Below are 25,688 nucleotides of genomic sequence, written 5' to 3'. Positions count from 1 at the left end.
ATATATTTTTTACCATCGTAATATAATTTCTTGAATAAATAATAAATATAATGCTACAAATAAATATAAAAATTAGCCACCGTTGCGACATATTTTCTGAAATCATATTTTATGCGAAATATTTTAATTAGGCATTAAAAATACCTACTTATAATATTTACCTGGTAATTACTCTTGTTTTCTTTACTGCTCAGTGTTGCCTTATAGTGAATTTCCAGTCCAGGTCAAAAGCAATTAAATTGTGCCATCGCTGTGTAAACCGAATTTTGTCCAATGAGAGAGCGCAAAAAACCATTATCCCTTCTCAGAAGGCAAAAATCCACGTCAAAAGCAATAAAATCGTGCCGTCGCTATCACAGTGGGAACACATTTCTGTGAAATCACGACATATACATATATATATAATTTAATAAAACAACGTTTTTTATAATATTTTTTATTTTCTATGAGAAAAATTAGCAAATTTCAACATTTGCACATTAACGCAGCACCTGTTTACATATCAAAGCGTTTCATTTCACACACACGATAATTGCTTTCATTTTTGTCAGATTAAGTAAAGATTAGTTTGACGCATACACAATAAATTCGTTTATATCGACACAACAACAAAATACTGTATTAAAAAAATCAAATTCGATTAACTACAACAAAAAATATAATTCATCGTCCATCAACGTTATATCTTTGTAATTGACGTTGAAAATGTATAATATAGAATAATCACGGTTGATGAACAATGGCTTTATCAATATTTAATCTTAATATCACAATTTGTTTCATTGTTAGTAAATTTAAATGCATCTAGGTTAAGATTATCAATCTATGCCGTAGACGTCTCCACCTTTCCTGTAATCGGCGTTTGCGTAGATTCCAGTGGCGTTTTTGAATACGGCACATATGATAGATCCTCGATCGTCGTAACGCTTTGTTTCATGTCCAAGACCTTTCAGACCATCCATTACTTGCTGCAATAATATATAAAATTAAATCATATACAATTAATAAAATATAACAATCACACAATCAATGCATTACCTTCATGTTTCCATATTCGTATTCGATACTCATTGGGAATACTTGATGATGGATTCTCGGGGCGTCTACGGCCTGTTTAACAGTTTGACCGAACCATAAAGATCTTGTTACAACCTGTAAGACATATTTGATTAAGTTAATTTATTCAACAAAAGTAATAAAACATATATGTATATTATTATAATCACCAATGCTATTGACGTTGTGATTTTAGTGCCTCCTGATGCTCCGATTACAATTTTAACGTCTCCGTTTTTGTTTACGATGATCGTCGGACTCATGGAAGACATAGGTCTCTTTCCTGGTTGGATAAAATTGGCAGGAGATGCTGGTAATCCATATCCGTTGATGATTCCAGGAGATGAGAAATCATCCATGTTGTTGTTCATAACAATTCCAGTGTTTTTGGTCATCACTCCTGATCCAAAGCTAAAAATATTATGAAATAAATAAACAATGTTGGTTAAGATATTAGTTTTAATATTTTATCTATGACAAAAAAAAAACAAATCGAATAGGAAGATTTTAGCTTTTTGATTGGTTCACGAATCGAAAAAGTCTTTTATTCTCTGTACATTTAGATACAATTCTCAAAAGTATAAGTACTTACTAGTAATTGATAGTGCTTGTAACGGATACAGCGTCTCCATTCGGTGCTAAGACAGAGATATGAGCAGTGCCATGATCTGGTTGATAGACGAATTCTGCTCCGTAATGAGAAGCATTGTTGTAAGTCTGGTTATCGTTGATCATCATTCTTATTTCATTGGCGTAGCTCGGTGAAGTCAGATTTTTGATCAACTAAAATATACAATTTATCAATAAAATGAAATTCATGATTTATAACAACACAATTGAAAGTGTCATGTACATCTTTAACGTCAACGAAAGCTTGATCTCCAATGTGGGTCCTCTTTGCGTATGTGTATTTGAAAGCTTCGAGAATTCGGTGATATGTTTTGACTGTTGCGTTAACATCTTTAATGCTATCTCTGGTGAAGTTAAAGCCGCCTATGATGTTCAAAAGGAATCCTAACAAAGCTCCACTGCCTGGTGGTGGTACTGAGAACAATTTGTCATTATCTGGTAATGCAACTTGAATCGGTTCTTCCCAGATGGCTCTGAAAAATTTGATTACATATTTAGAAGCATGTTATGGTATACATATTTAAAATATATATGTTAGACAGTACGTGTAATCTTCCAAGTCTTTCTTGGTTATGATCGATCCAGCATCTTGAAGATCTTTGATGAACACTTCAGATAATGCACCGGTGTATAGCTCATCTCCTCCTTTTTCAGCAATCGTTTTCAAAGTGCTGCAGAATGTTTTGCATGGGAATACAAGATCATTCGTGTGCTTCAATCGCTTCGCATTTTCATCATAGAACATTTCTCTGTTAAATAATAATTAAATTTTATACATTAACATACAATAAATTCTTGAGAAATTAAAAATATAGATGTGTCAAAAAAAATGACATAATAAATAATATTAAAAATTGGCAGAGCACCCAGAATTGCATGATAGCCACTTTTAAAAACTAGAAATAAGCATCAATTACCGCAGTATTCTGCTGTAATTGACTGAGTAAAAATATTATTATTATACCTTAAATTTGGATCTTCTGTGATAATCTTTTTCTTCATGTCAATACTGTCGGACTGGTGTTTAGTCATATTGTAGCCCGTTTGGCACAATTGGAGTGAAGGCTCGATAACTTCCATCCAAGTTAGTTTACCGAATCTCTTGTGTGCCTCCCAAAAGCCTCTGACGGCTCCGGGAACTGCAATGGCAAGTGGTCCTGTAAAAAGATTGAATAGTTAGTTTTAAGAGAGTCAGTATTGTAAGATATGTTCATTAGTATCGGTTTAATCTATACCTTCTTTGGATCCTTCAGGCTTGTCTTTGTACATATCGAACGTAGCTTTCAAAGGTGCTGTTTCTCTAGCTATCAATGTGTACGCCTTTCTTGTTTCCCTTTCGTAGATCGTCATCAGGAATCCACCGCCTAAGCCCATGCTTTGCATATTCACTATGCCGTTGCAGATCATCGCTGCAATCGTCGCATCGACGGCAGAGCCATTTTTACCCAAAATGTCTCTGCCAATCGATGAGCATGGTGGTCCATCCGTGCAAACCGCTCCTTTTTTAAAGATATGATAACGAGATGGCGACGGGGGGAGAGGTGACTCTACGTCTGGTGGGACGAGACCGCCGACAAAGTATGGTTTTTGTCTTCGGTCGTTCTTCAAGATGAAGTAAGCGCCGATCAAAACGCAAAGTACAATAATACATATAGTAAGTATTATATTAAACTTGCTTTTGCGGGGCCTGAAACAAAATAACATATTTAATGATTATGTTTTATAAACTGGAGTATGTGCATACGGTTCATTCAATAATGTAGAGAAAAACTTAGGAACGTAATTTGGAGGGCAATGACGTCCCTGATTCTAAACAAAAAATTCTTGAGATATCCCGCAAAGAAAATCTAAAAAAACAGTCATGAATCCATTCCGAAAATATTTTTTAAAATATAATATTTCAGTGAAATCATATGTGAATATATTTTCATCGGTAGATATATATTTTAACCAGTAATAATATAATTTATCTGACAGACACTGATGAAGATTAAAGCAATAAATTTATAAACTTATTTTTTTATTACTTTTTGCTAATTTTTATATTTTTTTAGTATATTAAATATATGTATATTTTTATTAATATTAAATTCAAGGAGTGAATATAATTGTATATAAAATATTTAGGAAAAAGCCCAGATAATGTCCGAAAAACGAACAATGTCCAATATGTTTTTTTAATTTTTCAAAAAATAATAATAAAAAATAAGCGGAAGAAGAAGTACAGACAGAAGTCGCGTCTCGTATATTGTTCCATAGTTGGTATGCACTTTGATATTACACTGTTTTAAAAATATTATAGCTATCTCTAACGATAATACTATGGACTTCTGATATGAGAGTATTTGTTAAAGTGTATTAAAACCGAGTTTAGGTCAAAAGGAGTGAGCAAAAACAATTATCACTTCTCAGAAGTCAAAAATTCACGTCAAAAGCAATAAAATCGTGTCGGCACCATTGCAGTGGGAACGCTCGGTAACGGGCGTTTCCACTACAAAGTGACTGTGACCGCGACGACATGATTTTATTGCTTTTGACGTGGATTCTAATCAAGGACTACATTTGAATTTGACCAGATTAGACCAGAATGTCATTTAATGAAATAGCATGAATCCCAATGAAATGGAAGTATTTAAAAAACGATTGTTGACCGGCTAACTTTTGCCTCCCACCCTCCTCTCTAGAAAAAGTTAATTAATTGGGATAATGCTTTTTGCGCCTCCTATTGGTCAAACTTTGGTTAAGATATGCTTCATTTGACTCTCACTTATTATTATAAAAATGCATGTCATGTATAATATGAAATACTATGAATCTTAATGAAATCGAAATTTTAAAATAAACAACCACTGACTGGCTAACTTTTGTCCCAACTTCCGGTAAAAGCTGAAATGACGTCCATAGAAAAACTCTTTCTCTTTTTACATACCGTTAATTAAGAATATTTAAACGCAATTCGGTCGATCCAAAATAATTTAAATTAGGATTTTGATTGAATTTTTCCAAAAGTATTTATTTTTAATAATATAAAATAAGGAAAAATTTGTAGTGACACCTGTCGGTAAATAAATATAATAATACAAATGGTTCAATAATTTGATATAAATCAAAATAATTTAATATTACATATGTAAATATTATCCTTACTGTTTTATCAATTTTCTCGTCATTTTCGAGTCACTTTCACAATTTTTTTCTGTAGTATCTTTTACTTTGAACCTCCTGTATGCTTGAGTTGTGTAAAATGTGCGCTGTAGTCCAGCGCAAGATTTCATTATTGAAACTATTTCCTTTGGCGGCCATTGAATATTATCAATATTGTATTTTTGGTATATGTTCTCCATAAAATCCATAGATAGACTCATGAATATCTCACGACTTCATTTGGGAATACTTCATGGACCCGTACGTCAAATAAATTCGCGAATATCGTAATGGTCATTTTGTCCGAACACAAATGCATTTCAAAAAGGTGACATTGTTAGTTGTAACTATGGCGTTTCAGCCCTGTAACCTCAAAATATGTAACCAAGAATCGATACGCGGGTTTCTTGCGAAGTTGTGTTTTGCTACTGAAATGGGCATGCGCAATGTTAACCTTTTACGTAAAAATCAAAATGCGCAAGAACGACTACGCACTCTGGGGATATTCAAAACTTACTAAGTATCAGTGTTATCTAAGACCAAATGGTTAAAATTTGTTAAAACCTTATTCAATATCATAAGTACTTCAGTAAAATAATTTAACGTTGCTGGTATCGTCCACAACGACACGCCTTATAAGGCGGGGTGAATGGACGAAAGGGACGTTGAAAGAATATGAAAAAAGAAACACAAATATGTAACCTCTGATTAAAAAAACCCTACCAGAGCTTGCTAATTTATACGTATTTTTCTGAGAATTTATTTTTACTTGTATTTAAGAGGAAATCCGCCAGTTAATTTTATACGATTTTAGTTAATCGTAAACAAAAATATAATAAAATTTAGCTATTCCGTCAATTTTTGAATGACGCTTTAATAAAAGTACCTTTGAATAGAGAAAAAAACTGGTCCTATTTTAAGCAATTAAAATGTTAATACATTTTAAGGTCGCAACCTTCAATAACCGGTATTTGCATTATCAATAATAAAAAAATACGATGATTTAATGAATTTTAGTTAGGGTCACTTAACTACGGTAATAAATAGTTATGGATGCTCAGATTTTATCGATTTCGTACATTACAATAGTAACTCAGTGGCGGAAGCACAAGATGTTTAAATTTAAATCTATATTAAGAGTTCTACATATTTAACTAAAGCAGTTAAACTAGAGGCTATATTTCACTGGCTATCACGTTTCGCTTTAAAACAGTCGAAAATGCATATAGAATTAAAAACAGTTTGATGCAATCTTTAACTAAAAATTTAATTGGATATGTGGTAGCAAAAGTATTAAAAAAAAACATTTTTATTTTATGAGATATGTGTGTTTTGGTAAAGTTGTAATAATACATATGAATTTTAAATAGAATAGCAGACCAAAAATAAAAGATAAGGAAAAATAATTTTGCTTAGTTGTTTTATATAATAGATTCAAGTTATAACACTAGTTTTGTATTAATGTCAACAAACAGCTGGATATTAGATTTAAATACAGCAGCTGATGTCTATATGTCAACAAAAATCTGGATAATATAATAGATTAAAATGAATAAATTTAATTAATTGAGTATGTAAAATCAAGTTAAAGTAAAATATAAAAAATACGCTACACTGCCAAATGCGCCTCACTATATTTACTAAAAATCTTCGTGATTTTAAAAATAAATAATATTTTAGCAGTCAACGAAAAAATAAAATTTCATGGCTTTAGAAAAAATAAAGGCTTATTAATAAAAACGTCACAATTGTCACGCAGACCGGCAAAGATGATAGGAATTAGGTAGATCCCTATATATAAAAGTGTGTAAAATCATTTTTTTTTTTAATATTTTTTATTTCAATATTTATAATAAATCATTTTTGACCTATAATTTTAGCTCAAACATTTTTTAAAATGGAATTACGATTTATTAATTTTTATAATCGCAATAAAATTTATATTTTATTTTTGTTTCTACTTATTTGAATAGTCGCCATCTTAAAACAAGATGGCGGGTTAATCTAGCTAACAAAATTAGCAGAGATGCTTACAAGATATACTTAAAGAACAAGTTTTATGTCAATATAATTAAAAATACGACAGTTATCGCGTCATCAATTACTCACATAACTGACCCAAAAATGTTGCAAAATTTTTAATTTCAATTTCAGAGGTTTTTTTAAATAGTTGCTATTTTGAAACAAGATGGCGGATTAGACCGGCAGACGAAACTTATGGGATATTCACACTCAATTTTACAAAAAAATCTGATAATACAATTCTTGCCACATTTTTACCCTTTTACATTTTTATAATATCATAATATTTTTAAAGATTTTAAATATCCGCCATTTTGAAGTAAGATGGTAGATCAAACTGGATTAGGAAATTATTTAAGATATTTCAATGGGCAATATAACAAATAAAATTAGAAATATAAATCTTCTAATTTAATGTATAATTTTTCAAAAATAATTATAATGTTTTTGAATTCGTGACTTTTTTTATGCAACATTTTTTTAATAGCACATCATTATTTTATTTTTTGAAATAATCGCCATATTGTAACATGTTGGCAGATCAAACTAGCTAATGACAATTTTATAAATTAAGTAAGAAAAGTTTATGAAAAATTGATTAAATCCAAAAATCTTAAATCCCATAAATATGTAAGAAAAATTATATTTAAATTATTTTTATAGTTTTGATCTTTTACTTTTTTCTGCAACATTTTTAAGCAGAATTTCACCCTAGTTTTTGTTAGGTGATTGAATTATTGCGCATACAAAAATTCCACACAGCAAAAATTGTAAACATAAGGGATTATATTTTACTGCAAAATATTTTGTAATTTCCACCATATTAAAACAAAACCGTAGTTCAGACTGGCTAACGAATTTAATATATGGTAAAGTAAACATATTAGGACATAATTAAGTAATTGCAATTATATTGTGAACATATGTATATATGCAGACCGTTTATAAAATGCTTTTGTAACGAGTGTTGGCGATAAGTAATAAATAATAAAAATAAATATCAACAATAAACTACATTGTTCTTCCAAAGGAATATGTTTTTTAACCACAATATTTTAAATACATTTAGGATCATTGATTGTTAGTATCAGTAAAATGTTATTAACTATTGTAGTACATAGTAAATACAAACTTTAAGTGTATATTTATTACTTTTACAACGATATTAAAAATAAAAATATATTTACTATATTTATCAATAAAAACATTTTTATTACTGGTAAGAAAAAAATAATAATGGCTCATGGCCGTACGCTTATTGCCAAAATTCAGGCTTACCAATATGGCGTTCCCAGCGCTGAATACGAAATTTGAGGTCTGTTGCCATCGATGGAATTTAATGTACCTCGAGCTTCCGAATTTTTAGATTCATCGTCTCTCGGAACGTTCCACTTCTTTGCCATCTTTCAGTATCTTAGATGTCGCCGTTGCACCATTTTTTGACACAATTTTGAGGTTATGTCTAATGGAGGCTCCCGATTCGGACAAACGATGCAGACTGTCGCGGCAGACATACGATAATTGAGTCAACATATACTGCAAACGCTGAATCATATCATTTCGTATATTGCGGTTTTGATATTCGCGTAAAACTCGTATATGGCAGTGGCGTACGGTGGGTGTTAATATTGGGTGTGCTATAAAAAATAAAAAAGTACAGTTTTTTATTTTTATTAGCCGAGCTTTTTCCCATATATAAATAAATAAATAACCACAAACTTATAATTATTTATATATAAAATCTAATCTTCTTTTTTTGATCATAAATTTTTCTATCACGCTGTCATATAAAGTGCTCTTCTTTTTAATATCCATAAGGATCCCTTTTTCTATTGAAATCAAGCTAAGCCACATAGCCTTTCTTGGCCTTGGGTATTTCGATAACAAATAATAATTCGTTTCAGAGCAGAAAATGAACGTTCTGCTGAAGCAGTACTGCTTAGAAGAGTTAATATTAGTTTGCCTAATTTATCTATTTCCTGAAAACCTGACTCAAAATTATTTGTGTTCATAAATTGTACAAGCTCATGAACAGATTTCTTTGCAAATTCAGGCAAATGATAAAGAACAGCAAGCTCATTTTTTAAACTTATATAATCAAATAATGTTCCATAGAATTGTTGCAGTTTGGTAAGTAATTCATTTGGAAATTTTCCCTTATATTGCTCATATTTTTCTTTCTCCAGAAGGTGAAAATATTCCAATTTGGACATTGAAGAAAAACGGTTTTCAATTTGCTTACATATATTATCAACTATTGTATTAAATAGTTGGCTAAACGCGTGCTTTTCTTCAACAAGCAAATCATTACTCAGTCTTGGATAATTTTCTTCCGTTACATAAGAATCCCATAATGTTTCATAATTATTTTCCTGTTCATGTCTGAGTTGTTGCAAAATTTCGGTAACTTTCTTACAGCAATATAATATGTCAAAAGATTTGAATTGTAAAATGTTGTATAACACATCAGTTTTTCCAAAAAGGTTTGAAAATATGTGGAGAAGTTTTCTTGTTTTAAAATCTTCCAAAAAGCTAAGAAAACCTCGTGCTTTTATTACAGTGTCGGGGTTCCATAGTTCACAATTTTTCACGACGTCTCGAAGAAAGTCCGTAAATTCATTTCTGTATTTTTGCACTGTGTTACTTAACCGTGATGTGTTATTCCATCTTGTAGGTGTAACAGAAGGAAGTCTTCTAGCTACAAACTCTTGTAAAGCATTTATTCGTTTGGAAGATTTCGAAAAGAATGCAGACAATCCATTTAAAGTTTGAAAGAATGATTTGCACACTTTTATATTGGAAAGACCTTGTTGTAATGTTAAATTCAACATATGAGCATAGCAGTGTGTAAAAATGGCCAGTGGATAAACTTCGAGTACTTTGGCTTGCAAACCACTAATATGCCCACTCATTACACTCGCCCCATCATAAGTCTGTCTAACTAATTTTTCTTGAATTTGAAATTCTTCAATTATATTTACAACGTGGCAAAATAAGCCATCGGCTGTTTTATCAGAGCTAACGTCTGTAAAGCCAATAAACCGCTCGTAAACTTTACCTTCATAAACAAAACGCAAAACTGTTGAGAGCTGTGAGTTCGTCATTATATCTGAAGTTTCGTCAAGAATAATAGCGACAAAATTTGCTGAATTTACTTCTTCCTTAATATGATCTTTAATAACATCACCAATTGCTTCAATTATGTCATTCTGTATGGATGGGGAAGTACCACGAAACACCGTTGCAGTATTTAAATGAGTATCCAAAACAGAATCGTATTCTCGAAGTGCATTTAAAAATTCAAGGTAATTTCCTTTGTTTAGTGAATTACAGGACTCATCGTGGCCTCGAAAAGGTTGTTCTTGTTTTCCTAGATATACTACTGCGTCAATCATTCGCTTTAATATTTCTCTATTTTTATGAACTTGTTCATTATGTTGACTTATATTAGCTTTACGTTGAGCGTCAATCATGACTTCAATTCGTTGTTTTCCAAACATTTTGAGAGAAAAAAATGATTGAACGTGTGACTGCGCTCTTTTGTGTTTTTTCAGTGCCGTTATCAGATGACTAAGGTCAGCAAATCCACTTTTTTTCCACACGCTTCTTTCTTTGGAAAACAATAAACATGGCCAACAGAACAATCTAGATCGAAGTTCGCAGCCTGTTAACCACTCAGATCGTTCATATGATGAAAATGAAAAATGTCTTGTATATTCACATTTATTGTCTTTATGCTTCATAAATAAATTGGGAAGAGGTGGACGTGGTTTGCCAATTTTGATGATCTTCAATTTAATTTCATAACTTCTTTTTGAAAATGGATTATTCCAAATATCTTCAATAATATTCTTCATCATTATTGGGGTAAATAAAAAAATATAATCTAGAATAGAAAATTAAGTATTGATCATATGTAAATAAGATAATAAACTATTTTACCCCAAAATATAAAAAATGAGTGACCTGTTATTGTGATATAATGTAATAAAAAAGCAGCGACGGACGCAAGAGTTTTTGAAGTACGTGCACCAAATTCGAGACCAATTTTACTACTGAGCGCTGCCAGCCGACAGAACGACTTCAGCCGTTAAATCTCGGAACAATTTACTTTAGTCGGCCGCCGCACTCAAGGTCGGCGCGCCACATGAGTAATACATAGCGTGTCGGTCGCGCGGAAACTTTTAGAGCGAATGACAAATACCAATGCATACTATACACTGCATAATAAAATTTTATAATTTTGCATACTACTGTATGCAAAATGATGTCGCTTTATGCCCTAAATTTTCTGAATTTCTAAATTTATATTTTAGATGGTTTTGCGGGTGTGCGCCGCACACCTAGCACACCCTGAATATACGCCCCTGGTATATGGTACCTATTACTAATGACACGGATGTTATGAAAATTTTCATATCGACTAAAACTAAATAGTTAACACTAACGACAATTAGTTTTAATTGTAGACGTTAAATAAATCGTTTTTTTACATGGCAGAGAATTAAAGGAGAATACAATGAACACCGTGAAAAACCGAACAAATTTGGTCGAAAAAACCTATTTGGCGGCCATAGCGCCGATCGTTAACTGATTTGTGTATTTTGTAATGCCAATAGTGCGGAGTAAAATGAATTGCCGATATTTGTTTTGGTGTTTCGAAATTGGATGACTAATTTTAGGAATCACAATAGCGTACGTTATAAGCGTTGCATACCGGGAATGTTGACTGTTTCCATATTTTTCTTTTATCATTAATTAATTAAAATTCATAACCACATCCAATTTATAAATACGCTCACTGAGAAGAATAATGTTGCTCAAATGTTGGTAATTAAAGAGCACTAACTATCAGGATATTGAAGACTATCTAAGATCGACATATATATTATATATAACTAATATTTTGAAAATGGAAATTACCTCCAGCATTTTTTAGTCCCTCCCTCCACATCTTCGTTTAGTTTCATTTGTCCCATAGTCATGATGTTTCTGAAATAAATAATTAGATAAATTAAATTAACATCGATAAATCTACAATAATAATAAAAGCAAAAAATAAGATCCGTAATTTTTATAATGGCAACACTTGATGAACATATATGTTATGTTTTAAAATATAGTGATGAAATGTCACCTTTAATACTAAAACGATCGTTTAATTTTCTTAACAGCATACATTTTTTTATTTAAACTTTACATGCAGATCTTGTAGTAATCGTGATATGAATGTGAAATCCAGAAACGTTTTAATAAATGCATAATTTAATCAATTTCGAGCACTTAATGGCTGTCAAATTTAACATAAAATGGCGCTGATATTGCGTAATTCAAATATGTTATAAATTTATAATAAATTACAGCTATTACTTAAAACATTGTTATAATGTTCATTAAATAAGCAAGTACGTTATCTTATTACGTAAGCTACAACATTTTGGGTTATTAAACTCATATGGTAATTGATTGATAAACTTGATTGTTTATTTAATTAATATGAGTTCGCAATAGTGTTATCTATTTTTTCTTCCAAAAGAAATGATAAAAAAATCATGTCAGATAAAATTTTATCAGGTTGAGAAGCTCTGGTAGCTGTGGTTAGGGTCAAGGTCCGCATATGCGAATTTCGAAATTTGCGCAACGGAAACAAGTACTGGTTGCAAATGAAAAGAGATGAACATGATTACATATATCCACATATGTATGTATTCAAGGTTGCTAAGTTTATATTTTTTGGGAGGCGTTGCGTTGGCGACATAAATCCTAATGTACAATAAAATCATTATATTCATATTATTTAATTATAACATTGTAAAAAAAGACGACTTTATACTTAGTATATCATTTAGATAGATACAATATTACGTCATGTACTTTTGCGTGACTTTTTAATAGGGTAATAAAATATAATACAATTAAAAAATTGTCTAAAAGTAAATAATACAAAATAGCATACTAAGACAATAACTTTTTAATGAAAAGTTTGACCAAAATTTATTATTTATTTTCTATAAAATAAGGCATAGTTTAACGTACTATATATTTATTAAAATATTTCAACTCATTGTATAATAGAAACCTATTTAAAACTCTTCTGACAATTTATACTTTAATAAAAATGGCTGAAGGATATATTCTTTCCTAAGAAGCAAACTATATCACATAAAAAATGAAAATAATATTATATTGAACTTTCTGTATGTTCAATTAAAGCTTTTCACTGGCAAAAGTTTAGTTTATACGCTTTTTATTGTTATTGTTATAATATAAGTACTGTATTTAATTAATATAGATACATTTATTATCACTCAGATAATTCTCTACTCTCATTGTACCCATTTATTATTTATCTTGATTGTCCTCTTTGTTACCTCGTTAACTTTTCCCGGAGCTTAAAGTATTGTCAACTTTTGCTCTTGAGGTCACTTTAAAGTTCATAGATAAAATCAATAAAAACTAGTACGCAAAACGTGGTTTTGCGTCGCAAGATATTGTTTTTCTTACCAATTAGTAGATAAGACCATTTTTTTATATTTTTATTTTCAGATAGACGGCATGTGCTATTTTAAACACACATATATTTACATATTTAAAAAAAAATATTAATTATATTTTTATATTCACATGCGAAAATTTACGCACAATTAAGAGTTTATGTAAACATTACAATTATTTGTAATGTGGCTCATAAACTTTGTAGATATTTGAAGAAAGTGTCTAAAAATGAACTTTGTAAATTATAATAATGAGGTCATTTTTCATGATTAATAATTTAGCTATACATATAATGAGGAAAAAATTTCAATTGATTTCTTTATAATTTTTTTGTAGCAACTTTGTTCTTGGAAAATTACAAAATAAAACAATTTTTATAAATATTTTTCCTTAAGTATATATTTAACAATTGTATACTTGGAATGGATAAAGATAAGTTTATGTTGATAATTGATTTGAGAAATTAGTTTTATTGGAAAAATAGCTATTCAAATCGGGAACAATTAAAATGTAATTGGATTGTTGCGGTTTATATAATGTCTATAATATATGCACAAGCAAAAAATCGATAGAAAATTATGGACTTCAAAGATAGCATAATGGGGCATGATTGCTATGGCTATTATGTAGCACTCGTTCGTGTCTGGTTTTTTCTGCCTTACCCAAAACGTGGTTATCGAATGGGATGCTGGATATCTTATACAATTTAAAGAGAAACTCGGATGTAAATATATAAATTAAATAAAAATAAAAATAGGTTTAAGTTACATTCTAGCTATTTTTAAGATATAATACAAAGTATATATTTAATATAAATCGGGATAAATATAGCAAGTGTTTGATTGAATTTCTAAGATTTTTTAAGCATTGTATTAATATAATTTTAATCCATTGTGAATACATTCTATTGTTTTACTTTGATATAGATAATATTCGCAGTAAAGAAAGCTTAACTAAAACAATGTCATTGTGAATACATTCTTTGGTTTTACAATGATATTGATAATATCCGCGGTAATGAAATAACGCGAGTAATTTACAGTTAAATATATTATTAAAACCACATTTGAAAACATAAAAACCTCAAAGAAAATAGCTTGAGCTATTTGATAATTTTTAAGAGCGATAATTTAAAATCAACGAAATAAGTAATTAATAAAGTATTGGAGTAATGTAATTATAATTACAAAAACATCAAAAATTTAATAAAAAGAAATATAGTGATTAAATAAATTAATAATACAAATATTTTAAATAGTTTTTTATAATAAATCGTTCATCACGAAAATATGTTACAGATAGAAATAAAAATACTATTTCCTCAAATTATCATTTAACAATTTTATACAAATTTTGATCATTTTTTTTATTGGAGCTTAAAAACTATCCGGGAAAATATTAATTATGAATGACTTTTAGTATTATTATAAAATACACAGGTTTTGTCAAACTAAAAATAAGATGAATATTACAAGAAAATAATAGCTATAGAAGCACAAATAAAATGTCGCAATAATTTGCAACATCGACTAAAAAGTTAAACAGAATTTGAAAACTTTTTATACTATATTGGAGTGTAGAACAAAATGGCAAGTAAAAAATGATTGCATTTGTGTTCACAACTAGCTTCTAAATAGCAGTAATTTATATTATAAATATATTTTTTAATTTGTCATATCCTTCACTCTATATTGACCCATTCTTTAAATTACACGATTGTTGAATAGTAATAAAAGGCTTGAGTTATGTATACTATATACATATATGTGTATATATTATATAATATATAAGCTAATCCTGTCTCACGTGTGTAGTACACAAATAATACGCCATTCTTGGAATTCAAAGGTCATCTTAAAATTTTTTTTCCTATTTTTTTGCAGTCATATAATTTGGAAATATTTGAAGGTCGATCGTTAACTAACGTTTGTTTAAATAATTATGTAGCTAACTCGTAAATTTGCGACATATACCAAAGCAAATTGTTAATATTGTCATACATATATTTTAGATTAACTTTTTTAAAGCATGAACGTATTTTGTAACGCTATTACAGCGTTACGATATAATTTAAAATGAAAGTTTATAAAAACTGTATTGAAAGCATGGTTTGTATGATGTTTTTTTTATATCGACTAATATATTATTATTACAATAAAAAATATAAATATATGCTAAAACAATTCTATTATACTATCGATGTTAAATGATCTTCTGTCTTCGCAAATATTTATTAGCATTTTGTTGTTAATAAATATAATAAAAAATGATTTAATAAATTATATAAATTTTACTTACTTATTATTTTGACGTTCGTCAGATCACTAAAATATATATCTGTGATCACGTCTGACAGGTGACCGGTCGCCGATGGACTGACTGACTGCTCAGTCCTGCCTTTGATAAAGTAAGTTAGTGGTCCTAGCGTTCAGTGGTAACAAACCATTGAAGCGGTTCAAGTTTGCCGCAATTGCTCTAATTGTCAGTAATAATGTTTCAATTATTGATGTCTTGCTCGAATGCAAACATATAAAAAATAGTATCAAGTCATCATGACACAATATAATTGATGGTAATGTTAGATTATATACTCACTTTATACAGCTTACTGTTTTTGATCATATAGTTAGGCAGGTAAGGATTTCATATTTTTTTTACTTATATTTCAATTAGAAAATATATATATATATATACATTTTATCACTCATATATTTGATAGAGTATAATTCTCGAGTTTCAACTCACTTTCTTCATCAGCAAAAAATCTTATACTTAACATGCCTTATAGTTTATGTACAGAAGCTTTTTATTTCATTAGCTTTGACTTGTAAACTATACTTATTATTTTGAATCTCTGTCATTTTCCTGTAAATGTCCCATCTAATGTGTTCTTATTTATCCTTTCCAAACAAAGAGTAGTTTTGGCGATACTTAATCTTATGACGGATGTGTTATTTGGAGGTCCGTGCAATATATCTAATTATTAACGTTTATTTGCTCAAAATACAAAAAAGCAATTTATTTTTATTTGTATTTATCTAAGAAATTTAAGTACTAAATCTTTATATAAATTTAATCTTGCTCTATTTATATTCCACAGTAATAAAAAAAGGCTAAGAAGTTGATATTTGTAAAATATAAAAATCATTAATATACTTAATGTGATTGATATATTTTTTCTGATGACATCACAAGTGATTTATCTGGTATTGTTTAATATTATTTATTTAGAATATATTAAACGACATTAATACTAAGAAAGACAAATATGTTATTTTAATAAGTTTTGTTGAATAAATTACGCATTTTTGTACTATTTATGATGAAATACCTACAATTTCATCTAATATAGTTAACTATGATGGTTATAGGCAGTATTTTATTAATAAATCATCATAGATTAGGATTTAATTAGGTGATGTTTACTAGCATAAACTTACGTTTAATCCAATACATGTGATTTAAAATCATATTTTTTATGTAACGTATATATATATTTATTTATTACACGACACACATTTTTACTTTAAATTAATTATCTGTCATAAGAACTGGTTGAGAATCTCTTGCAATTTAACACTTTGTGTGTTTTATACTCAAGAGATTGTCTTACGAAATACATATAGCATATTACAATAATAAAAGTATAATATCTTTATGATATAAAGTTCAATGATTATTACACGATTGTTTTATATTGTATAATACAAAGGCAAAAAAAACTTTAGAGAAAGAATTTTGGCATTCATTTTTATTTGAAAAATATTTATACATTCTGCATCAACTGTGTACTTTACTGTCTTTAATAAAAATAATATTATATTTCTATAACATAAAAATATAATATAATAAATACAAATATACGTATAACAAAACATACGAAACGTGTCCAGCACATTTCTATTTTATTTGTGCAAATTAGTTTACTACAAAAGTGTATATTGTCTTATGAAGGTTGCAATATATATTTTAGATAAATCTACGGGATGGAACATTTTTTATTCCCTTTTCATTACTTTCAAGAGAGCGTTATCATGATAAATATTGGTTCAACTTATGTGAAATACATTATTTTCTATCTACGTTATATAAACATAAAGCCAATAAATGTTTACAGTATTGTGCCAATGTGTGTTGTAGATTGGAAAACGGTATTTTTTCACTTCAAATGAAAAAATAGGTTCCTTGTTTACAAAGATAAGCCTTGCATCTTTATGAAGCAACCTTCAAAGAACACTTCTAAGAGAAAGATCTTTATAAAATATATATACGTAATATATAATAATGAGATCAAATATGGTTTACAATCTCAAAAAATATTATTAAATGCACACCGCACCACGTTAAAATAATTATTCTAATATAATAAATACATTTTTATACTATATAAATCGAGGTAACCTTTTCGTCCTATATAGAGTTGGCAACGATTTGTAGTTACACATTAGGTCAGTTTTATTATATTTTAATAAATAATATCTTCGATAGTGTACATCGTACATATATGTATATAGGTTACCCTTTTGTTCAAAATGGTTCAAGTCCATGACTATAACATACATAATTATAATACAAAATATATATCACACACGTAAATAAAGCGACTAGAAAAATAATTCTAAACTTGGTTGTTATTATTGATACATCGATTCAACACAATAATATCATATACATACATTTATGGTGTATTTGTAACACCTATAACAATTTTATAATTTCATACTATTATATATATATGTAGATCTATATAACAGGAAAAAAATACTTAATGGACTAGAAACATATATGTATATTTTAAGCGTTTCGTAACATCTTTGGAATGAACTATATACTAGCAACTAAAATTAAAACAGTGTATCGTAGATATAAAATATTATTAAATTATATAATAATTCGGATCGTATTATATAATATATATATATTGAGGGCATTAAAAAGAAATCCATTTTTAATGGCTTAAAAAATATTATTTAACCTCTTGAATTCATGGAATGTTTAAAATAGTATTTGAATATTAACGCATGAGTAATATTACTAAAAAAATCATTCCAAAAAGATAAGCTTGAAAAAAATGGATTCCTTTCCGGTACCATTTAAGTTTATTCTATTTTACGCAAGAGTTGGTCATTTAGAGTTTTAATAATTCTAAAAATAAATGTGTATGTTTGTATTATGAATTTCTTCAACCAAAATATATGCTTTAAAATTTCAGATTTTTTCCCATAGATATGTTTTTTCATCAGATATATAAAATAGAATCTGTGATTGATGTATGTAAATGTTATAAAAATATCATTTATGTGTTAACGTCGGATTTAATCGATCGTCTCTGTGTCATTTCTAACGCATTGGGACTTGGACGAATTCGTCAGTATCCCGTTAGGCCTAGATGTTTGAATTTTCGTCTTTGTTGTAGGCCAAGAGAGCAGCAATTGCTCCTCCGACGCTAATGCTACACTACCATTATTATTTGAGACCTTCTCGTCCAAAGAAGAATATTTTCTTCCTTCTTCTTCAGCTCCACTCGAGTCGCTGTTAGCGTCTCCGCTGCTCTCGTCTTCGATGGCTTCTGTGTTGGTATTATCGTCTTTTTGCGTCTCACAAAAATCACTATCGCTGTCCGTCTCCGGCTTGGATCTCTCTTCGACCCTCAGCGCTTTCCATTTCCTCTCCAACAGAGTTGTAGTTGAGCACGAATACTTTTTCATTATGGCCTCTCGATTTGGCGATCCTGGAATGGAAGGAGATTTGTCACTCTCTTCTGAAAAAGCTCTCGTAATCAAAATACGCGGTGAGCGTCTAGCTGTCAGAGCCGACGTGGCGGGAGGTCTTGGCCTTGTTCTTCTGTTTTGAACACCATCCAATCCATCCAAACCAAATACTCTTTGAAGTATGAGATTTGCTGTACTCACGGCTGGTCTAGGAATGGGTATAGCTGAAGTTCTTGGATTGCTATGATCATGGCTTTTAAAAGAGCTTTTAAACGATATGTAAGCCTCGTCTTCTTTGACTTGAGGCATAGCTGTATCTCCTTCAGCGTTTGGCACTTGTAAAGTGTTGCAGCTCGATGTATGCGCTATAGCTCTTTCAACCTTTGGAACGGGAGGAGGACTATCTAGTCCGTTAAACGTGATTCCAGTTTTCCACGTGTGATCAGAAGCGATCCTCTTGATTTTATTGTTTCTGTTAGGGCTGTTGTACGATCTGCCTACGTCTAGAAGTGCTTCTGATAATCTTCTTTGTAGGCAAGGCTTATTCATCATCCCTAAAGGTGTTATTGAAGGTCTTCTGGATCCGCACGTACTTGGCGTGCGTGCTTGCAATTCTTGGTTCATCTCATTCTTCATCATCTTCTTCCTCCAATAGTTTTGAAACGTCTTTCTAAGAGTTTTGCTCTTGATTCCATATAACACTCCATTCACTGGCGACGAGCATGTGAGGAAAGACGTAGCTAGTGTGATTATATGGGGTGGTAGCTTAACGTTTCCGGCTCTTCCGTTGGTTTCGGCTTGAATCAGCGAAGATATAGATTGCCAGAGGATGACGAAGTAATAGGGAAAGTAAAGGATGAAGAAAGAGCCGACCAGTTGAAAGACTGTGGAGAAAGCACTTCTGCTTCGTACTCTCGGAGCATTTGGTGACGTCACGGTGGGCACAAAGAATGGATTTCGCTGATGCGTGATGGTCACTTGAGCCGAAAGAGTGACTTCGTAGATGGCCGAAGCGATGCGATGACGGTGGTAGCGCGCTATCATGAGCACCTGGAATGTTAAAGGGTCGTTAAAATTTATTTTTGGGTTATTGAATGAGATGTAAAAGCTTACCTTGAGATTGCAAATTAAAACGAGAATAGCCGGCAGCAACAATGAGAACACTGTGTATACCACACAGTACCAAAGAGCGTCGGGAGGAGACCAATCAGGAATGCAGCCACCCATGGGAGGACTGGGTTTATAAGTGATGGTTCCGAGAAGAGGCGGCGTACTCAGAGCCAAAGCAGCAACCCAAGTGCATAGTAATCCACAAGCCACCTGCAAGTGAAAGGTATAATTTCTTAACCATCTTATTACGTCAATATACATAAAAAACAATGTAAATATGTCAATATGATTTTAATTTAAAAAAATCATGTTTTAAAAATATTTTACAATTATTTTAGTAATTTACATTGGTATGATACACAAATTACAAAAATAATTATCAAAAAAATAGAGGAAAATATAAAGCAATTAAAATTAAAAATAAAATATATTAGACAATCAAACAAATGTAACACTATACTTCGTTTCATTTAACAAAGTCACTTTGAGGCTCCAAAATACTTCATTGTTATTCTGACACTCGCAGCGCACGAACGTCTTCAAATTATTATCGCTATACATGCGTACGATAACGATTGAAATATTATTGATTTTGATAGCTTTAAACCTTCCCTATTTCAATAAATAGTAAAATTTCTATTTTCTTCAGGAGTAATGATAAGTATAGCGAACGTAAATCCGTATCTTGTATTTCAGGGTAAATTGGTGGGGACGTACACTCAAAGTTGTCATATCTTTTTCACGTCTGAATAATGACGAAATGGATGGACCTCAGAGTGACTCTGTTAAAAGAAATGGAGTGAAGATAACCATTATTAGCTATGTATTATTGTATATACACCTATCATACTATATACGATATCTCGCAAATTTTGTTATTCTATCTCTGTATTATTGCAAATTGGGATTGCAATAATACCGGTATTACAGAGAAAAAACAGTCAATACCGGTATTATCGTATTGACTGTTTTTAAATGCGACATATTTAAGAAATGTGATTTAGATGTGATTTTTTAATATTATTGCATATTATATATCAATTTAAGAATATCGCAATATTATTTATTTTCAAAAAAATTATCTCTCGTGTACTTATTTACTTCTACTCATGTTAAAAGTAATATTATATAAATTTGAGATATATTGAATTTAGTCATAGACAATTTGGCCTAACATATGCGATTTTTTTTTTAAATCATTGATTTGCATTTTAAAATAAATTATGTTTTAAAAATTTGAAACTTTTTTGTATATTCTCAATGTTGTGAGGTAATAAAAAGTAATAATATTCAAATGTTGCAAGAATAAAAAAATATATGTATTTTTCATATCTATTTACGTTCAAGTTTTATTTAAAAAAAAACAACCGTCAAAATATTTTAATTACACCAACTTTCTTTTACACGATACTAACACGGTCCACTAAAAATAACGTATACTATATTTTTACACGAATTAATTGTTCTGCCACGATTTTATTTTGTTATATTGTACTTAGAAAAAAAGAGCTACAAGCATTGCATTAATTATGTTATGGAAAAAATAGTACAAAGAAGCGACAAAGAGCGGATGCGAATAACCGTTAGTTTGAAAAATATATTTTACTCGTAAATTGCATCATCGGTCCAGACAAAATTTTGGTGAATATATTAAACGATAATAAAAAAAACAATTCTCAGTTTTTAGAACGAGCTTTAAAATTCCAACGGGATCTGCAGAGTTGTATGGCTGGCAAGAAATGTATGAAACAACTTGTGAAACAAAAAAACAACACAGAAGCGGATAACAGATTTCCTAATAACAATAAATTCAACAACACAGGACAAAAATAACAATTAAAAGTCTTCATTAGATTCTAATACATTAGACGTTTCGGACAATTTTAGCGATGAAAGCCATATTTGTCCCGTCCATAAGCGATGAATGGTATGTATTATTTTTTTCTTAATTAAAATACGTATCTATGAATAATTTATTTATTGGGTTTTCATTATAACATTTTTTACTCAATTTTATATACCACAATAGGTTAATTTTTCAAATAACATGTCATATGACATATTTTTTTACACGGTAGATAGATTCCACCAAAAACCGTGAAAAAAATAATTTCGCGTATTACCTATTTTAATAATATCGTCGAATACACCTCTCTATAGTTTGTAACAAAAAAAATTGCATTATTTTCTAATAAAAATATTTTTTTTAATAAAAATACATTTCGCGAATTTTTTTCAAATACGTATTTTATTAAAATTAATAATTATTGGGACTTACTTATTGCTAATATTTAGCACCAATGTTTAGCGAAGCATAAGTAAAAATATGTCGGAAATAAAAATGTACATCTAATAGAAAGTTTTGTTTTCACTTCGCCAGCCATCCCTATCATAAAAAAGGGGCCGACAGGCCGCGGCGGCGCGGTCATTTCTCTGATATATAATATAATTATTGGGTACTGATAGGTATCGTTAGACTTTCTTGATATAAATGTACTATATGATAAATGTACTATATGATAAATGTGCTGTATGATAAATGTTGGACCAAATCTGCCGATTTGGTCCAACCATTGTTTTGGAAACTGTTTGATTTGCTTTGTAAGATCAACTGTATGCTTATATATTGCAGAATAGTACAATTGATGAATTGTAGGTGGTTTTAATAGTATTATATTGTATAATAGATATTTTGTTTTATTCACAAAACTATTTTTTATTTTGCATAATATAATTTACATATAATAAAACAAGAGTTATTTTATATTTTAAAGGAAGAGAGAAATTACCATGGAAGTCAATTATGGGATAATAACTCAAAAAGTTCTTTGACATTTACTCTTTCAAAGCCACCGATAAAAATTTTCAGGCCCCCTATATTTAATAGTCGCAAATTTGAAATTTACTTATTCGTCAATTCAACAGCCAATTTCAAAATTAAACCCTTCTCATACCTAAAAAGATATTGCAAATTTACACATACATATATGAAAAAAAGCGGAAAACACGTCAATTTATTTGTTTGTGTATAAGTGTCCTTTCACACATACATTCAGGCTAAAAACGCATATTTTTGACACGCAATCTTTGTAAACATAACCTACTATGATTTCCATGAAGCTCAGAGGACTTGGAAGATGCTTTTAACACATTGCACTCTCTAGCGATACTATTTTTACAAAATAAATTTATAGGTCAATGCAACTTAGATAATTAAACAATACAGTATTTTTAAGTAAGGCTTTCAAAACACACATTTTTATTTTTTGGAACATATATTAAATACAACGAAAGACATGTACATTCTGATAAATTAACAAGATAATAAAGTTATTTAATTTAGGAAAGCACAAACTAAATTTCATGCTTCTGACAAATTTCTATCCAATGAAACTCTCCAATGGAACATTGTTGATTGTAAATGTTTTTAAAATTAAAGAGGTGAATATTTCTAATTCTAGAATCTCATCGATTTGTGCGTCTGCAATTATTATTTTTTCATTCCCCATTTCGCAGTTATGTGACAAGAATTTATTTGAGGGAGGAATGCTTTTATCATGGTCAATTTTATGTCGCAGAATAACAAGCGGAGCATAAAATGTGCTGTCTAAAGACTATTTAACAAAAAGCATTGCCTGTGAAATATTGAATGTTACGATATAACTGGGAGTAATATTGAGCAAAGCCGAGTACGAAAGCCAGTATTATATTAAGTGGTCAAGTTGTCACTATTATTATATTAAATGGTCTAGTCGTCACCGTTGTCAGTAATTGCTTCAAATCTGCGATACATATTCTCCATTAAATTGCTCGTAAAGTTAAATTCTCGGGATCAAAGTATTCAAATTAGATAAATATGTGGACCTACAAAAATATTTCTACAAAGCTTTGGCTTTATAAAATATTTAAGTAGAATGCCAGTTCAATAAATTAACGTTTTTCTGAAGTATTCATTGTTTGTAATTTTTAAGCATATATGTCCATTTTATTAGATCTTTAACTGCTGGCGATGGGCACGAGTGCGTAAAAGTTTAATCACAATCGGTATCCTGTGTTACGCGAATGTCATGGTCATGGTACTTGTCAGTGCCGTCATCAATGTGTTTTGAATTCCGGTACACAAATATATATTACACTCCTCCCTTTTTATTTTATTAAAATATAAATAATATAGTTATTATAAAAATAACGCACCATAGAAGCAAAGTACTCAATGTTGTTGGAGAGAATTTAAAGTTTTTTTTCAGAAATTTCTACAATAAAGAGTATTACAATTCATTGCATTCTCAGCTTAGCGTCTACTCAATGAAAAATATTTTAAAGTTGCTAAGGGGCGGTATTGACAACTCGTTAAAGCTTGGCGACTTTCAGCTACGAGTTTTGGAGTGCCCCAGAGTCGCGATCGCGTCCCTTATTCTTACCGTTGAGGCCAGGACGTCAGCGCTTGCACGAGCCAAGCAGCTTCTCAACGAGCTTGCAACACAAATATGCTTTCAGCGATAGCTTGAGTAGCTAGAAAAAAATTGTGGGATTGTTCCCATCTATTTTAGATGTGCACCATATTAAAAAATATCGTTTAATTTGAATCTTAAATAATGTTTGAGTTTATATATTGTGTATGTATGTATGTGAAATGTTAAGTAAAACGCATTGGGGAAACGTGTCAAGACATGAAGGTCAGATTTTCAATAAAAATAAAAAAAAAATGAAAAATCCTTGATCTCTTATGGCACCATTTATAACTCGTCTTTCGCCAATTTTGCAATAACTTCTTTCACAACAGCAGCAGAACCTGTTTTTTGTTTGTTTATTTGTATGAAATTTATGAAACTTTCTTTAATCGTACATTTTCAATTTTCAATTCTCACATATATAATAACTTCACTAATTTTTTCATTTCGAAACGAAAAAGGGCTGTATAATTTTCATTCATACAATATATTAAATATTAAATAAAATTAATGTAATAGTTATGCACTGTTCAAGAGACTACATTATTTTAAGCTACCAGTATTTACATAAAAAAATAGTGACAATTTTATTAGAAAAAGTTCAATATTGATATTTCAATTTGTAATTGCTTTTTTAATAAAAAATGAGAAATATTATACATAAAAAATAATGTAAATGTGAAATTGATCATATCTTATATTTTTTTAATATATATTTTTCAGTCCCCTGTTTTAAAATTTACGATACGCCACTGATATAGAGATGTTTATAAAATAATTGTTGTACCTTTTTCGGACTAACTAAAGCAGCATAATGCAATGGGGCCGATATGGCACAGTATCGGTCACAATTGAGTCCACAAATTGTCCATAGAGCAACAGGATGCAGCAAGGAATGCAGGAAACCTCCCAATGAGCATGTCGCACCTCCTGCTATCCAACCGCTTAGAGATACAGCTCCCAGCAGCGCTCCGACTGCGCCGAGATGAAGTACCAGCAGATTATTAGCTGTTGCTACCTGAAATTGATAAAAATTGTCATAAAATATAATGAACATGATAATAAAAAA

At 30.0% G+C, this 25,688-nt stretch overlaps 2 protein-coding genes and 1 long non-coding RNA gene across 5 annotated transcripts in view; 1 reads left to right on the top strand and 2 right to left on the bottom strand.

The window, feature by feature from the left end:
- Positions 1-541: 541 nt before the first annotated feature.
- On the bottom strand, positions 542-15,728 carry LOC148239183 (scoloptoxin SSD14-like). Its single transcript, XM_088191822.1, has 10 exons — positions 15,646-15,728; positions 11,776-11,844; positions 2,922-3,373; positions 2,651-2,843; positions 2,232-2,435; positions 1,910-2,159; positions 1,649-1,839; positions 1,227-1,467; positions 1,039-1,152; positions 542-968 (listed from the first exon to the last, which is right to left on the bottom strand). The coding sequence occupies exons 2-10, from the start codon at positions 11,835-11,837 to the stop codon at positions 819-821; spliced, it is 1,857 nt and encodes a 618-aa protein (XP_088047948.1). The 5' UTR covers positions 11,838-11,844; positions 15,646-15,728; the 3' UTR covers positions 542-818.
- Positions 15,729-17,020: 1,292 nt separating this feature from the next.
- Positions 17,021-25,688, bottom strand: part of LOC148239179 (uncharacterized) — a 138,744-nt gene continuing 130,076 nt past the window's right edge. For all 3 annotated transcript variants that reach the window (XM_088191741.1, XM_088191750.1, XM_088191759.1), the window contains 3 exons: positions 25,407-25,637; positions 20,172-20,378; positions 17,021-20,108 (listed from right to left, as the gene is read on the bottom strand). In XM_088191741.1, coding sequence (XP_088047867.1) covers positions 18,663-20,108; positions 20,172-20,378; positions 25,407-25,637 — 1,884 coding nt within the window. In that variant the 3' untranslated portion in view covers positions 17,021-18,662. The remainder of the gene's footprint in view (positions 20,109-20,171; positions 20,379-25,406; positions 25,638-25,688) is intronic.
- LOC148239182 (uncharacterized) lies at positions 20,273-25,622 on the top strand. The gene is made up of 3 exons (XR_015810615.1): positions 20,273-20,391; positions 21,849-22,095; positions 25,494-25,622. It is a non-coding gene; the product is annotated as an uncharacterized LOC148239182 (long non-coding RNA).

The sequence above is a fragment of the Plectrocnemia conspersa genome, unplaced genomic scaffold, assembly GCF_051122295.1.
Source record: "Plectrocnemia conspersa isolate PC_06_02 unplaced genomic scaffold, ASM5112229v1 ptg000001l, whole genome shotgun sequence".
Classification (NCBI taxonomy): Eukaryota; Metazoa; Arthropoda; class Insecta; order Trichoptera; family Polycentropodidae; genus Plectrocnemia; species Plectrocnemia conspersa.
The sequence above is the reverse complement of the archived record's forward strand: the minus strand, read 5'-3'. Positions and strand labels throughout refer to the sequence as shown.